Source organism: Chionomys nivalis, chromosome 1 (assembly GCF_950005125.1).
Source record: "Chionomys nivalis chromosome 1, mChiNiv1.1, whole genome shotgun sequence".
NCBI lineage: Eukaryota > Metazoa > Chordata > Mammalia > Rodentia > Cricetidae > Chionomys > Chionomys nivalis.
In genome coordinates, this window is record NC_080086.1 from 156,029,725 (window position 1) to 156,047,112 (window position 17,388).

At 41.9% G+C, this 17,388-nt stretch overlaps 1 protein-coding gene across 1 annotated transcript in view; it reads right to left on the minus strand.

Annotated features, from left to right (window-relative positions):
* Positions 1 to 228: 228 nt before the first annotated feature.
* The window catches only part of Cntnap2 (contactin associated protein 2), a 2,085,894-nt gene continuing 2,068,734 nt past the window's right edge, over positions 229 to 17,388 (minus strand). The window contains exons 23-24 of the mRNA XM_057766295.1: positions 8,695 to 8,775; positions 229 to 6,105 (exon numbers count right to left, since the gene is read on the minus strand). Coding sequence (XP_057622278.1) covers positions 5,906 to 6,105; positions 8,695 to 8,775 — 281 coding nt within the window. The 3' untranslated portion in view covers positions 229 to 5,905. The remainder of the gene's footprint in view (positions 6,106 to 8,694; positions 8,776 to 17,388) is intronic.

A 17,388-nucleotide genomic window follows, 5' to 3' on the forward strand; every position in this document is an offset into this window, starting at 1 on the left:
CTAGCAAGTGAAGGTTAACCATGGATCCAAACAAGACCTGTCTTTGAGGACTGTCTACTTCTCCGCAGCTTTCGGGACAGCCATAATCTCAGTAGACATTTACTTCTGCACATGTGCAGAAGGCTGGAAATTAACCCTAAAATAACCCAATTGGCATAAAACACAAAGAATTGCTTTTAGGATAATTAAAACTATTTCGAATATTTTATTTATCAATTTGGTTTCTAATATAACTTTAGGTAAATGAAAGACATTCACAAAAGAATAATAGGCATACATGCATCATTTCCTTCTTTCCTTCTAGTTTACATGCTGTTGCTTTTAGAGGGTAAAATTTGGTGGCATTCCACAGGGATGAAGTCCTAACTGGCTCACGGGGAGACTGCTTAGGCCGGCTTTCCGCGGCGCCAATCCCCACCGTCTCCATGTTCACTTCAAAGGTGAAAAGCACCCGACAAAGCAAAGCTGAGAACTGGCAGCGTCGAGAACAGTTTCTTGGCCTATTCAGGAGGAACCGCCACACCGCCACAGCCTTCTCAGAAGCCAGCCCCCATGAACTGTAAGTCAGCTGAGCCTGGGAAACAGGACAAAGTGTCTTAACAGGCTTGTTCTTACAGCGCATTTCCATCTGGACCAGAGACTTGCGAATGGGCGCTGCGTGCGAACACTCGGGGGGCCCGGTCTTTATTCCCTTCTTCCAGTCTTTACTCAACTTTTGAACATAATTTCTCTGTTTAACTGACAGTGATTTTACAGATGAGAGGAAAATAATACTGTGGTGAGAGAAATGCTCTTTAAAGTTTCCGACATTGCCGCGAGTGGGAGTGTAGTGCAGAGGTGCAGGGCCTCTATAGCACACCGTTTTTGTGTGCGGCTGATTTGTAAGCCAGTCCAGCTACATTTACTGGCTGCCTGAGACTGTATACTGTGAGCCACAGGTCACCGCCAGGTGAGGATTCAGGGATTTACATTAAAATTTCCAGTTTCTCTAGGTTTCCGCTGGGTTCCACTTCCCTCTGTTGACAGCCTAGCTGCCTGAGGTCTTTCTGAATCATAATTCAGCAATGATTCAGCAATGTCCCTTAAGTCGCCAGGCATGTGCATGGCTACATGGTTTCTATAGTACTTTTTAAATGCAGCTTATACCCACAAGTCAAATGAGGCTCCTTTGACCTTGGAATTTATATTTGGGCATCAAAGGGTTGCATAGTCGAGAATTCATCATGTTCACAATTGTCTTTCGACGTGGATAAAGCAACTCCACATCAAACACTGGAGAAGGATGGACAGAAGTTCAAGGGTATGGCCAGGATCACCTAGCAAGTCTAGGAAGGAGAAAGGGTGGGAATTCTTGCTAAATTTTATTTATGGTGCCTGTGTGTGTCTGTGTGTGTGTGTGTGCGTGTGCGTGCGTGCGCACGTGCATGCTCATGTGTGTGAGTGTGTGTAGGTGTAGGGGTCAGAGGACAGCTTGTATGAAGTCAGTTCTTTCCTTCCACTGTAGGATCCGTGGATTGGACTTGGATTGCCAGTTTTGTTTGACATTTACTAAGCTGAGTTTGACTTATCCAACCAATAATAGTTTCCGAAAGCCGGGCGATGGTGGCGCACGCCTTTAATCCCAGCACTCGGGAGGCAGAGGCAGGCGGATCTCTGTGAGTTCGAGACCAGCCTGGTCTACAAGAGCTAGTTCCAGGACAGGCTCCAAAGCCACAGAGAAACCCTGTTTCAAAAAAACAAAAAACAACAACAACAAAAAAATAGTTTCCAAAGTGTTCTTCCTGGTGAGCCACTCAACCCTGACTTGAGGAACAGCAACCATGCATCTCACTAATTTTTGGCTAAAAGCAAGGGCATCTTTTTTAGATGATGTTTTAGTGAGTGGGACCCCTGAGAGTCAGCTCGTAGATCTCAAAATGTATCCAGGCATAGCAACATACACCTATAATCCAGAATTTATAGCCAAGACATCAGAAACTTAAAGCCAGTCCCAGCTACATAATGAGTTCAAAGCCTGGGTGGGCAACATGAGACGCTATATCCAAAAGAACAAGCAAAAAGAATCTCAGACTGTCAAGATGACTCTGCAGGTAAAAGCACTTGCCATACAAAACTGCTAGCTAAACTTTTTTTAAAAAGGTGCTTGACAGCATAGCAAAAGGGGGAAAAAGAGTTCAAATCAGGCATTGTTTAGAAGTATGAGATGTAAAAGGAGATTCTCTCCTTAAGAAAGGGCACAGCAAGGAGAGGAGAAAACAGTAACAAGTGGAGCAAACACAGAGAACAGTTAGTGTATCTTCTCACTCCCTGAACCCTGGTGAGGTGGGAGCCAGACCCATTGGCTGGAATTGAAGAAGTTAGTGTATCTTCTCACTCCCTGAACCCTGGTGTGGTTGGAGCAGTGCCTGTTGGCTTCTCCCAGCAGTACTTTCTGCTGTACAAGGCTGTTGTCTGGCCAGGCTTACAGGAGTACCTGGTGCTCTCCTGCCATGTGCAACAACAGGGTTAGGATCTACTCACTGGTCATGGTGGGACTATTGCTGCTGCTGCTGTTACCTTTGAATTCCTGCTCCTTTGGGGAGGAGTTCTTTCTCTTCTGATGCTGATCAGTAGGGAAATTTCTAACAAAAGTCTTCTTAACTCTTGTTCCCAGATCTTCAGTTAAAACAATTCACAAGCCTTCCTATTTTTAAACTGTTGGTAGATAAGAATGAGGAAATGCATTCTTACATATTAAGAAGGCCCAGGGAAAATTCAACCATGAAATTTTTGATGTCCTGAATTAGTGTCTCTGTGCCCCAGAGAATATGCTATTTTGGGAGTAGAGAATGCCACTGATTTTGCATTCAGTCAGCGTCTTTCTTAGCTTCTTGAAAAACACAGATATTTGATTTAGATGCAAAGGCAGTTCATGCACGCACAACCCTCCAGTCACCAATGTTCTCTGAAGCTTCATTTATTTAGAACTTTTTTTTTTTTGAGAATGGTTTCACTAGGCAGTACAGGCTAGCCAGAACTTGCTATACAGCCCAGGCTGACCCTGAACTCATTATCCTCCTACCTTGGTCTCTCCATGCTGGGATTTCAGGCTTGTACCAGTGTGTCTTAGTCCTTTGGCACAGTGTTTGGGTTTTGTTTGGTTTATATAGTCTTATTGCTTAAAGGAGCTTCCACTGGTCTGTGCTTGGTTGATGATGTATTGACTATAAAATGTCCAGATGGTTGGTAGTGGGGTTAGGCAAAATTCGGGTTATAGCATGACTTGAAGCAGTCTCATGCCAAACTGTCAAGGGAGGGAACTAGAACAGAGAATCACTTCTTTTTCTTCAGACGAGAAATTATTTACCATTCAGAACACACTGGCTATGTCTGCCATGCATAGATGTGGGGATTTGGATTAAGGACATAATTCCAAGAAGAGGTCAAGACTTCAGGACTCACTTAGTAACTAATTTAGTGACTTGCTGCTTCACCCGCCTCTGGTTCCTGTCTGCCAGGTGTATTGTAACTGCCTTAGGAGAGACTGTGTCGGCTCTCTCCTTGTGTCTTAAATGAGGACAGTGTCATTCAGAACCCCAGCTGTGCTGATATGTGAGACAGGTTGGACCCTAGTGTTTGCTTTCTGTGGTGGGAGCAAGGGAAGGAAACAGTGAAGAGAAGGGCCAGATGAGGACACTCTAATACTGGGGACTGTCCCGATGGTTTTGCTTGCTAATCATTTGGGGAAGGAAAGTGCTGAGCTAATACAAAATGAACACAATTATCTTGGGGAATGTCAGAAAGAAAAACTTTCCACCTGGCATCATTTGTTAAGTACAAAAGTAATACCTGTAAAATAAGTTCTAAAAAAATAAAATCAGAAACACTTCTAAGTCATAATGGTAAACATTTGCCTTTTCAATTTGAAAATATGAAAAACAATGCTTCATGGTCAGGTATCTTGGTGAAATAAAATGAACTTGGCTCTCAAATGTAATTGTTAACATTGTTCTGGCATTTTGTCCTATTAAACAAAACCATTTAATGCTTTATGAAAGAATTTGCAAGACTTGACAAGTAAGAGTGTACGTGGGCCTTTCTGAGGTCTGCCTGCAATTGAAAGAGGTCTCAGGATTCCTTTATATTCTGTTTCTGTGACTGAAGGGGAGTGGGCCCACCCCTTACCTCCTTTAGGAGTGCATTGTAAGTTGGAGCAATAAGCAGCTCGGGATAAGGTTTACCATTACTTAAGAAATTTAGATCCTCCAATAATTTGAGTTTTCGGAGAACCTTGAAAGTGTGTGCATAAAATCCCAACTACTGGAACTAGCACCTCACTGAGACAGACCATCAGAGAAGCGGCGTCTATACCACTTTAAGCTCTCTGCCCTTCTAAGAGCAGAAATGAAGAATCATCACGTTTAATTCCTCAAATGTTGGAGCCTATAAAATTTTTAAAAAGAGGTTTTAAAGTATAAGAGGGCCTACATATTACAATTATAAATGGTAGTCATTCAAGAAACTTTTGTATAATTAAAAAATTATTTAATTAAATTATTTTTGGGTGCTCTAATAGGAAGAATCGCTCCCGATTTCTTACACAAAATCTACTTTTTTTAAAAAAAAACATAAAATCAAGTGTTATTTTTGGAGCAAATGGCTCAAAATTCCTGATAGCCCTAAGATATGTAATCTACTAGACAACCGGAGTCTTTTAAAGAGAAGTGTGATTGATGGTCAGGTTGGTGGCGACTGTACACTCTGATGTGTCTGTCACAGAGCTCTGTCTCATGACAGGTTTCTGCGGTGGAGTTGGTTTGAGGTATGGCAGTGTTTCCCACATGATTCCAGAGTAACAGCTGTTGTAACTTGGCTTTATTGTATTGTGCAATCAAGAGGGTGCTATCTGCTAGGATTTTATCACAGCGGTGTAAAAACTTGAAGTTTAGAGCGAAAAAAAAAGCACACTAATTTATGCATTCACTAGAAAGTGTCCATATTTTCCTTATAAATATAAAAGAAACAGAGCAAAGAAGACATTCCCTCTGGCTCTAATTCCCCATTGAGGCGTGTATACACATACAGTCCGATAAGTTAAAGTTAAAACAGAGAAGTCCTGTAACAGTTGCTCACCATGGTTTATAGCTGATAGTTACAGACATTAAAGAGGCCTAAGACTACATCCATGGGACATTATTATGTAGAAGTCAATGGAAAACAGAAGCAATAAACCCAGTATGCCTTTCTTTGCCAGATTCTTGGATGCTTGTCTCCACTTGTGTTGGTTACATTGTTGCAGGACAGGAGCTGCTTCCTCTTCCTTCACCAGCTAATGACAGACAGGGGCCATCAGAAAACTGGCCTAGATCGAGGTGTCTTTGAAGACTGGCAAATAGGCTCTTTGCCCATTTTTTCTTTCTCATTTCCGTTTTATGGGACACCAAAAGAAATATTATCTGGACACAAACTAATAGCTACAACAGCCCATTAAAAGTCGACTAGATGCAAAAGGAAGAGAATGTCATAAGCTGTATGGATGCGTATCAGTTTTTCTTGAGGAAAAAATACCCACATTCTAAGGGCTCTTAAAAATGTAGAAAACTTGCCCTGTTACCACGGGATTTTAGAACACCTCTAAACACACACAAAATAAGACAGATATTACCTACAAATTCCAACTGTTGCTTAAACTCTAAAAGCATTTTTGTATTATTTTCTTTTAATACAGAAGGGGGAACTCAGCTATAAAGAAATATTAAAAAGTATATTTTTGTGTGGCCATCAGTCTTAAGAATATTGGGTTGCTTGCCTTCCCCAGCTTGTGCTGATACTGTAAGCGTGTGCTCAGGGGTGTGACACAGGGTGCTCTTGTCCCTCTCCCTCCTCCCTTAACCCCCTCCCTAGCCCGTGGCTGAAAAGCCACCCCTCAAATGAGCCACTCTTTTTTGCTCTCATCAATGGTCTCTGTGAAGTTGGGGTCGTTGTTCATGATGGCAGCATCTGCGCTCTCGGCTGACTCAGCTCCCTTGGCCTCGTTGGTGTGGTAGGTGCCCTTGTGACGGAACATGTACCGGATGAGGAAGACCAGGGTGCAGAGGATGGTGAAAATCACCACAGCGATGACCCCTGGGGACAGCAGATAAATACCAGAAGTTAAATGAGCCTTGTCTACATTTCTATCTTGCCGCTGCATCCCAGCTCCCTTGGATATGACTCTTCCCCACAGAAAACAGTGACAGTCATGAGGACAGCAGAAGAGACACGTGGCTTCTGCTTCCAAACACAAAAGGTTTAACAGGAACCAGAAGGTGACTTGTCCTCTTGCCCAAAGTAACTAAAAACTAGATAAAATATATGAAGCATAGGCTTTCAGATGGTGGACAACAGATAGACAGACACACGGTGCCTGAGGAAAGAGTCGGAAATGATGAATTTCCACACTTTGTCCAGTTTTCTGACTGTCCACACCGCTCTGTAGAGAGAACCAGGAGAACCCTGTGGGCTTCTTGAACTGGGGGCGGGGCTTCAGGGCCAGTGCATGTGCTCCGCACAGATGGATCTGCTAATCCGTGAAGGTCCTGAACCTCTAGCTGAATACTAACACGTGCATGTGTGCACACGCATGACCCTCCACAGGGCAGGGAGGCACAGGAAACAATTTCCAGTGCTCACACAGGGCTGCAAGATGATCAGGCTCTAACGGGAAATAACTGCAGGCATTCGGTTCAGACTGGGAAAGGTCATGCTAAAGGCATGCTTTTAAGGGAGTGAAAGGTCTGGCAGGATTTGACCTGCAAAAAGCTTAATATGACTAAAAGATAACAAGCTGTAAGCGCTGTGAGAGATCTCGGTATGAAATATCAAAAGACCATCTAACCCCCAAACTCCGTCATGCTAATAATGTCTAGAAGCCAATATAAAAATGACCAAATATGCAAAGAACATTTTTTTCTCCTATGAAGAGAAAATCAATTAGACTAGAAATGGCAGAGATAACGGTTGTTAGGGATTGGTTTGCATAGGTCCCTCTGTGCTCACTCTAAGACTGACTATGGAGGCAAAAGGTATAAGTACCAGAGAGAATAAGGAAAAATCACGATGACAGAATATTTAAGAAGACATAAGGACTCCAGATGTGTGCCTGTCTGATAAAATTACAAAACAGCAAAGTGAAAATGGATGGAAGCAGGGGAAGAATTAGACTAATCCACAACCACAGCTGGAGGCTTCGGCCCTCTTCTGCTTTGTAATTGGCAGAACCGCTAAACAGAAAATCAATAAGAATGTACAAGACCCGGACAACATGGAGTCAGGTTTGCTAACAAGCTGAAGATTGGGGAAAAAAATATTTATCTGTGTCTGACAAAGGACTTGTACCCAGAATATAAACGCTTTCAAATCAATAGCAAGAAGCCAAACAGTCGATTAAGGAGGTGGAGAAAGATTTCGAGACACTTCACAAAATAATCACATAAGACAGTAAACACTGAAAAGACACTGAGCATCACTAGTGATGAGATTATCCCTCATCAGAAAGCACAGAGATGCCACAGCTCACCTAGCAAAGTGGCTAAGTAAGAAGGCTGTCAGCACCAAGAGAGTGGGGAACAAGTGGCCTTTTAGAGATTGATCATGGGACTGTAGGTGGTTGGGTCGTTTTGGAAAGCTGCATGGCTTTCTTTACTGTCTTTGTGATTGCATTTCTAGGAATTATTGATGAGTCTACCTAAGGTGTATACCAGATTATTAAGATGTGTCTAGCTTTACTTTTAATAAGCCAAATCTGGAGATGAGACAACAATCTAGCAATGGGTATGTGAATAAAACAAATGATGGCCTGTCCATTCAATGAAATACAATTTGGCAAGAGAGATAAATTTGTTGATGAGCAAAATAGTGTGGACAGATATAAAAATATTATGCTGAGGGCTGGAGAGATGGCTCAGAGATTAAGAGCATTGCGTGCTCTTCCAAAGGTCCTGAGTTCAATTCCCAGTAACCACATGGTGGCTCACAACCATCTGTAATGAGGTCTCATGCCCTCTTCTGGCCTGCAGGTATACACACGGACAGAATATTGTATACATAATAAATAAGTATTTAAAAAATATTATGCTGAATGAATAAAAGTGCGGCAAATTTTATACCAGCTATGAAACTGTGGAGGAGTGAAAGGAATAGGTGGGTACTTAAAAAAAGGGATAGCAAAATTAGCCGAGAGGAGTTATTTTATGATGATGCGTTCTCTACATTGTGGTGGTGGATATGGGTGTATATCAAAAAGTCACTGACCTGTTTCTTGTATAAGTTCATATGATACTTTGAGTTTATCTTAAAACGACAACAACAACAAAAACCCAAAAAGTCAAAATCAATAAGAATAGGGACCTTGATGAGATTATACTTGAACTTGGGATAATGTCACTTAACTACCCTTTTGAATATTTTTAATACACTTTATTTATGTATATGTGTATATATTTGGGTATATGTGCACATGCGTGTGAGTGCCTATGGATGATTCTCTGGAGTTGGGGTTACAGGTAGTTGTGAGCAGCCTTCTGTGGGTTCTGGGAACTGAACTCGGGTCTGTCTGGAAAAGCAGTCTTTGCTCTTAACTGCTTAGCCGTCTCTCCAGCCCCATTTTTTTTTTTTAAAATCATTGCTTTTCCATGGTGAGTAGCTGCTAGAAAGTCTGTTGTATGTATCACATACCTCCGATGATAGCTGAGTTCCTGTTGACTCCGTTTCTTATAGCTTGGCCTTGTCCTGGGTTGTATGGGAAATCAGCACTGGCTGCAGAGAAAGAAAGAAAGAGTGAAGTAGAAGAGGCAAGCACACAAATAATTCCATATTTGTTTCTTCATACAACTCTCTGACACTTTCCATTTGTAAAATGAAATCTCCACCTCAGATGGATCCAACCTTACCCTTGCCTCCTACAAAAATTCCAGAAACCCCCATCCCTGATTTCACTATAAGTTCCAGTGCTATGACTTGTTTGAGGGGAAGGATAGGGGAATGTTAGCTAAGAATGTTCTGAGCCAGCCTGTCACTGCTCTGCTGGCAAGTCTGCTTTTAGAATAGCCATCCTGGGGTATCATCTAGCAGTTGGTTTCAGAACACTGGGTTCATAGACATTCAACTCCTGTATGTAACTTGGACACATATGACTCCATAATCCTCTTGTATGATTTAAAGTCTCTAAATTGCTAATCATATCCCGTGGACTTTAAAGAATATTGTAAATTGACTCTAGATAACCTTAGACAATAACGACAGGGGGACAAGTCTCTCTGCATTGAGCACAGACCGTTTAAAGAGAGACTTTTTTGATCAGCAGTTCTTTGAATCCTTACCAGCAGGACCTATGGATGCAGAAGCAGGGTGGTGTTTGTTTTCGCATATTCTGAAATCTGTCTCCTGCCCACTTTTATTCCATACCGCTACTGTCAGTTTGGGGTTTATATGCTGACGAAAATTTTACGGCACATACTATTAGTTTAAAAGTAACTGCTTCTTTAATATTTAGCATGACTTTAATAAAACACCAGAACCTTCAGCAATATGTAAAGGCCTTAAAGTTCAGAAACGTTGAGAAGAATGTTAATAGCTTAATTTTCTATTTCTTTCCCTGTTCAAAAAATATTAGAAGCAGTTGTGTCAAATTTAGATGTTCCACTCAGATGGATCTCTCTTATAGCTCCAAAGGCAAATAGATTCTGAAACCTTAAGTCAGTGGAGCATCTATAGTAAGTAATCCAAAAAAAAAAAAGCAAATTCACCTTCACGGGTGGGCTTTTCTTGGTGGGGGAAGGGCTGCTGGATCAAACCTATGGCCTTGCACCTGCCAGACAAGGTTTTTCCACTGAGCTACATCCCCAGACCCTTCCAGTCCACAAACGGATTTGCAGTGGCAGAAATTTCCTTTGAAAAGTTCAAGCAAATCTCCTGATGGAAGTAACTTTTCTTCCAGCAGATGGAGCAGAGAACCCGAGTTTGAAGCAAACCGAAGCCTGCTGGATGGCACCAAGTCACTAGGAGAGATATTCCCAAGGTCTGTACTTGCTATAATTAAACAGAGGCTGGTGTTGTGATTCAGGTAGAACCATGCCAGGAACTCAGTTCCTAAGGCTAATTCATCCCTGGGTATAGATAGGGAGGAATCTCCAGGATCATGATAAAAACAGCCAGAGCCATTCCCTTCCCATCTCCTTAGAAATATGGGCTCTCACATTTTTAATCAGTATGTGATTGTTTTTTCTCTCTTAGACTTCATCTAAACTTTCTAAAAATCTCATTTTCATTTATTTTGCATATGTGTGTGTATATGTGGGCATGAATGTTCCAAGATGGCACTGGTGGAGGTTAGAGACCAACCTGCAGGAGTTGGTTGTCTCCTTCTAACGTGTGGGTACCAATGATTGAAGTGAGGTGATCAGTCTGGGCAACAAGTGACTTTACTTACTGAGTCATATCACTGGCCTCAGATTTGACAGGTTCACCCAGGACTAGAGAAATCATTCTCTCTTGGATTTGTACATTATTGATCTTTTCAACCATCAGCGTCATTCAAACCTGTTGACTGTTGATCGCCATGAACTCTGATAGGCATATGAGTGAAAGAAAACTCATCTGCAGGTTATCCACACTCTCTCCAAATCTTTAACTGTGAGCATAAACAGTGCCTTTGATGTAATTTGCTTGCATTAACTGGCCCAATCCTAAGTCTAGACATCTTGGAAAACAGGAAGACAACACAGTTTGCTTCTTTCCCTAATGATTCTCCCTCTCACCTCTTCAAGCTTTTCTGGGCTAGAAAGCATTGGTTGATTTAAGATTTCAAATGTCATCCCAAGAAGACAAAGGTCAGTCATTTATGGGCTCATCACTCTGGTGGTTTGAACGGAAAATGTGCCTCCTGGGCTCAGGCATTTGATCCCTTGGTCCCTTGTCAGTGGCGCTGTTTGGAGGAGGTTACATAACTCTTAGAACGTGAGGCCTTGCCGGAAGAAGTCCAGCATGGGTGTGGGGCTTTAGAGCCTCGCTCTACCTGCACTTCACTCTCTCCACTTTCTATGTGCAGCTGAAAGGTGGTGTCTCAGCTTCCTCTTCTGTCAGCCTGCTATTTTGGACTCTCCTTTTGGAACTGTATGGCAAAACAAACTTTCTTCTGTGGGGAGCAGAGGAAGCCTCCAGTGAATGTATAAAGACTGAATGAAGCCCCGAGTGAGCGTGTATTGTTGACATGGGCATGACCATTTCAAGGACTCATGCCTTAGGCCTGAGGAAAACTGGCAAAGTCTTCCTCCTGGGTCAGGCTCGGAGAGATGGCAGAGTGGCAAAACCTTTCCCTGGTTCCATAGAGATTTTGACAATGTGTACAAAATCTAGTAACCATTGCTTTCCGGCCTGAGACTGCTGGCCTGCTGACACCTTTTACTTGGACTAATTTCTCTTCCTAGACTGTATGCAATAAATGTGCTGAGGTTCTCGGTTGTGGTATAGTTGGTGCCACTCCACAGAGTGAGCAGGACCCACCTGACTCCAGCTTTTCTGTATGTGCATTTGTGTGTCTGTTCTTCCATTCCCTCTTAATCCCAAGTTTCCAAAACTACACCTTTCAAGGACGTGGCATTCTTCACAGTGACAAAAATGCCTAATACTCATTAGATATTAATTTGGCCACAAAATTGTCTGATATGACTAAACCTGTTTACATAAAAACAATAGAAAAATATCCATTGGATTTCTTCCGATCTGGGTCTTCTTTTTCAGAGAATGATTACTCAGTAAAAGTGACACACTCATTCCCTTTTAGCTCTTGGTAGAGTATCTTCACTGTGTCAGACTCTATTCTGAGTATGCACAGAACAATAAAACAGGCAAGACGTGTAATGATGAGAACTTCCTGTCTCTGGTGGCCTAATCACATGCCCCATGGAAGACTTTGCTTAGATGGTGAAAATGCTAATGAAAAGTGTGGATGTGCTTTGAACTACGGTCTTCTCCAGGTAGTGACTTGTTTGAGTTTACCTGTAGTTTTCCCATTGTGCGTCATGCAACTCATATGGCCATAAGGCACAGTAAGATTTGCTTCATTCCTTGACACAGCCACTTTTCAAGGATGAAGTTTAGGCTATTATTGTCCCTCTTTTACATCTTCAGGCCTTTGGATGTTGTTAATTACCCTTCCCCATATGCTACTTGGTCCATCTCTAGCCTGACTGAAATTAGAACCCAAGCTAATTCCAAAAGAAGCATTCTTCTCATGTTTGAGCCTTTTGAAAACTAGGAAGATCCAGGCAGGTGAGTTGTTTAAAAGACCCAGTTTATTTTAGATTGTGGAGTATGGGTTAGAACTATGACAAGAAGAGCCCTTTCAGGGGATGGAAGAAAAAAATTGTGTTGGAATTACTCAGTTTGCTGTACCTATAGGACTCTCACTTTGACCTTTCTTCTAGACATTTGGAGACTTGAGTAGGTCAAATTTCTTGTCTTCTGATTAACACAAAACTTCTGACTTTCTTTAAACAATATGTACTTTCCACATACATTAAATATCTGCTCAGAAATGTGTGTATAAAATGTGAGATTTCACACTGCCCTGGCATATAATTTAGTTCTTTTTCTCTTAGAGTTGATTTAAACTTTTTATTTTATTTTTATGTGACAAGTATAGCAAGTAGTTTTGTTATCAGCCTACTGTGACAACATTCATGACATTATGGGGTGGTTGCTTTCTGTCTGCATGGCTCTAATAAAACGTGATACACTTCAGGAATTTGTAGCATGGCATAATGTACAATGTGGCATATGAACCATGGCAAAATTTCTCTCTGCTTCAAAGCCTAGCCTGTGACGTTGTGTCCTTGGCCTCAAAACTGCCTAAACTCTCATCTTCTTAGACATATTGGTGGGCTCTTCTCATTTATTTTTCTTCTCCTCCAATGCTGAGGGGAACTCAGGTCCTCGTGCAAGGCTGGCGAGTGCTCTACTATTGGCCAACATCCCGACCTCTCTCCAGTACCTTTCATGTCACAGCTGTAAACGGTGCTGGAAGTTTGGGCTGGAGAAGAGACATGCCATGACTCGGGAGAATGGCAAGAGTGAGGGGACACTTGGAACCTCCCAGGACTGCCACTCAGGTGAACCTGGATTTCTTGGTCTTGCAAAGACCTCATGTACATAGAGCCTCTCTCCTGTTTCTTCCTTCATGGGCTATTCTTCTAACTGAATATTCTGGATGTAATAAATTCTTAATGTTTCAAGTCAGCTCATTAGGGAACACTCCTGCCTGGACATCTGGTTTACCTTCCTTCTCTTTTCCCATCAAATTTTATCTCTTTCTTGAAAGAAAGTACCAATTTCCAATTAGGTGGCCAGGTCTCCTTTCAATAGCTACAGTCTGAATTCTTATTATTTCCTTTTCTTTCTATCTTATCTCCATGTGTGTTCATGTGTGCACATGTATGTAGAGGCCAGAGGACAACAATGAATGCCATGCTTAAGGCACCATACACTTAAAAAAAAATCTTTTTGAGACAGAGTTTCTCACACACCCCAAACTGAGATTGGCTGCCCAGTGAGCTGGGATCTATTTGTCTCTGCCCCTCCAGTGCTGGAATCACAATCACATGCCAGGTTGTTTTTTTTTTTTTAATGTGAGCTTAGCAATCTTCACAAACCCCACATCAGACAGAGGTCTGACCTCCAAAATATACAAAGAACTCAAGAAATTGGTCATCAAAAGAACAAATAATACAATAAAAAGAATGGAGTGCAGACCTAAACAGAGAACTCTCAACAGAGGAATCTAAAATGGCTGAAAGACACTTAAGGAAATGCTCAGCATCCTTAGTCATCAGAGAAATGCAAAACAAAACAACTCTGAGATTCCATTTTATACCTGTAAGAATGGCCAAGATCAAAAACACTGATGACAACTTATTCTGGAGAGCTTGTAGGGAGACGGGAACACTCCTGCATTACTGGTGGGAATGCAAGCTGGTATAACCACGTTGAATGTCACTATGGTGATTTTTCAGAAAATTAGAAAACAACCTTCCTCAAGACCCAGTAATACCACTTTTGGGCATATATCCAAAGGATGCTCAATCATGCCACAAGGACATGTGCTCAGCTTTGTTCATAGCCGCATTGTTTGTCATAGCCAGAAACTGGAAACAACCTAAATGCCCCTCGACTGAAGAGTGGATAAGGAAAACGTGGTACATTTACACAATGGAGTACTACACAGCAGAAAAAAAAATAATGACACCTTGAATTTTGCAGGCAAATGAATGGAGCTAGAAAACATCATTTTGAGTGAGGTAACCCAGACCCAGAAAGACAATTATCACATATGCTCACTCATACATGGTTTTTAAACATAAAGCAAAGAAAACCAGCCTGCAAATCACAATCTCAGAGAACCTAGACAACAATGAGGACCTTAAGAGAGGCATACATGGATCTAATCTTCACGGGAAGTAGAAAGTAGAAAAAGAAAAGATCTCTTGAGTAAATTGGGAGCATGGGGACCTTGGGAAAGGGTTGAAGGGAAGGGGAGAGTCAGGGAGGGGAGCAGAGAAAAATGTAGAGCTCAATAAAAATCAATAAAATAAAAAAATGTGGGCTTAGCTATCAAACTCTGTTCCCCATGTTTATAGAGAAGTATTTTATCCTCTGAGCCTTCTTCCCAACATCTTATCACTTCTTACGAGGTAGTTGTCATCTTAAAGGAAGGGACAAATCTCAGTTAAAATTTCATTTTGATATGTAACTATGCTGTAATAGTAATGAGGGAGGGATAAATGCATATTCATTGGTGAGCATGATTAAAATCAGTCTGTGCAGGGTTCTTCAGCCTTCTGTGGAGCCTGTTTGCACCGGATAGCGTTATGTCAACTTGACACAAGCTGAAGAAGTTGTCAGAGCAGAGGAGCCTCATTTAAGAAAAAGCCCCTATGACACTGGGCTGTAGACATGCCTATAAGCTTTTTCTTAATTAGTGATTGATGGGGGAGGGCTTAGCCTTTTGAGGGTGGTGCCATCCCTGGGCTGGTAGTCCTGGGTTCTAAAAGAAAGAAGATTGAACAAGCCACGATAGACAAACTAGTAAGCAGCACCCGTCTGTGGCTTCTTCTTTTTTTTTTTTTGGTTTTTCGAGACAGGGTTTCTCTGTGGCTTTGGAGCCTGTCCTGGAACTAGCTCTGTAGACCAGGCTGGTCTCGAACTCACAGAGATCCGCCTGCCTCTGCCTCCCGAGAGCTGGGATTAAAGGCATGCGCCACCATCGCCCGGCCGTCTGTGGCTTCTGCATCAGCTCCTGCCCCCAGGTTCCTGCCCTGCCTGAGTTCCTATCCTCACTGCTTTTGATGATGAACTGTGAAATAAACTTCTTCCTCCGCAAGTTTTGGTTACAGTGTTTCATCACAGCAACAGAAATCATAACCAAGACACTCTTCAGCAACTCTTCCGTGCAGATTTAAAAACTCAGCTGCCCACTGTCAACCGAAGCCTTAAAGCAAGGCAACAGTTTCATTCTTCCTTTGTCACAATACAGAAAGCATATTAAAGATGCCACACTCACTAGACCTTGGTTGTTGTTAGAAACCAATGAGTGGAAGACCTTTAGGCCATTAGAAACCCTTACAAAATCAAGGACATGCACAGTTCCTTTTGATTTCCTTTCATGAACAACCCAGTTTTTAGGGCTTTATTTTGAACTTAAGCCTGGTTATTCCAAAGCATGAGAGTACCCATTCCCTTGGGGCAAAGCTATTTTATCCTGGCAATCACAGCAATGACTACTTTGGTAGATCTATTTCTTTGTTACTGTCTTCCCCCCTAACATCATTTCAGAATATGTAGAGAAATACGGTGACTAAGATACAAGCCTGGCTGTGGATGACAAGCTCACTCATGACATGTGCTCTGGTCTATTGTTGATATCCATGCCCTCTTGCCTTCTATCTCCTTGGGAGAGCCAAACAAGTTTAGAGGTGCTAAAATACCAGGGAGTCTCTATCTTGGGAAATTTTGTGAGTAAATCCAAATTTTGAGTGGTAAGATAAAGAGGTACTAATGAATCTCAGGGGCAGACTGGCTTCCTGTAAGTATGGAGTATACGCAATGCATTTTTCCTGGACCCCCAAATGATATAACATATGAAGTGTCCCCTAAAACACTCATCTGTTGGAGGGTGGTCCTATTTGGGGAGGTTCTGGAAACTTAGGAGGTGGGATTCTAGCTGGAGGAAATAGTCCATTGCTTTTGGATCCTCAGAGACCTGTTGTCCCTGGTCTCTGGTATCTCTTCTTACTTCCCGGCCATCATACTGAAAGCTGTTTGCTGTGCCAAAGACCTCCCACTGTGTTGGAATAACACCCCTGAAATGGTGAGCAAGAGAACTCTTCCTTCCTTGAGTTGTTTACACCGAGTATCTTGTGACAGAGCACAAAATAATTGCCATGTGGTGACAAGCGCCAGGCAAAGAGCCATTCCTGCTCCGATTTCATTTCTCGTGGAAGTCTGTGCATCTCTGTGTACCTCCCCAGCTTACACTCTTTCTGCTGGTCAGTGCCCTCTTCTGCCCCCATGGACACAAGTCATGAAATGGTACACATACATACATGCAGGCAAACCACTCATACACATTAAAAAAAAATTAAGTGTCTGCGTGTATGTTTTATTATTTTTTTCTATTATTTATCTGACAATGGAAAATTCCACACAATAGAAGGGGCCAACTCGAAGAAACCTGAACTGAAAATGCAAATCAGAACCCTGCCCCCAGCCTCTTGGTAGCAGATATCACCCCTAAAGAATCAAAATGCCACCAAGAAAACGGTCATGGCCATGGCAAAACTAAGAACAGAGTAACTGGTTTTAAATTCCACTGTCACAATATAGTTTTGCTTGTGTTTCTGAACCATGAAAAATTAATAAAAAGAAGTTTCAATACAAGCATTGAAACTGGAAACTGACATTTAAATGCACGTGGAAGACTAGAATATTGAAAAAAATATATTTGAATTCTTTTCTCCAGTTTCTCCTCCATCTAGGGAAGCAGTGAAGAGAATGCAGAATAAGACAGAGGTAACTTCAGGGGTTGTACTTCTTATTTAACGTTTCAAATATGAACACTTGTAGACTTCAGGCTCAGAAACAAATAGAAAAAAAAAGAACCACATTAACTGCATATAAAAGTAAATCGAGACTATTTAACAAAAAACTCTCCCAAATGAAAGACACTAAAAGCTTCAGGTTGTCATATGCCAGAGAATAAAAGGGAAAAAAAAAAAAGATTGGATTTGACATCACATAGAGAAAATGTCTCCATGGAAACCATTGGAGCTTCAGCATTGAAAGTGGTGATCTGAGGCACTTCGACAAAACTGCTGC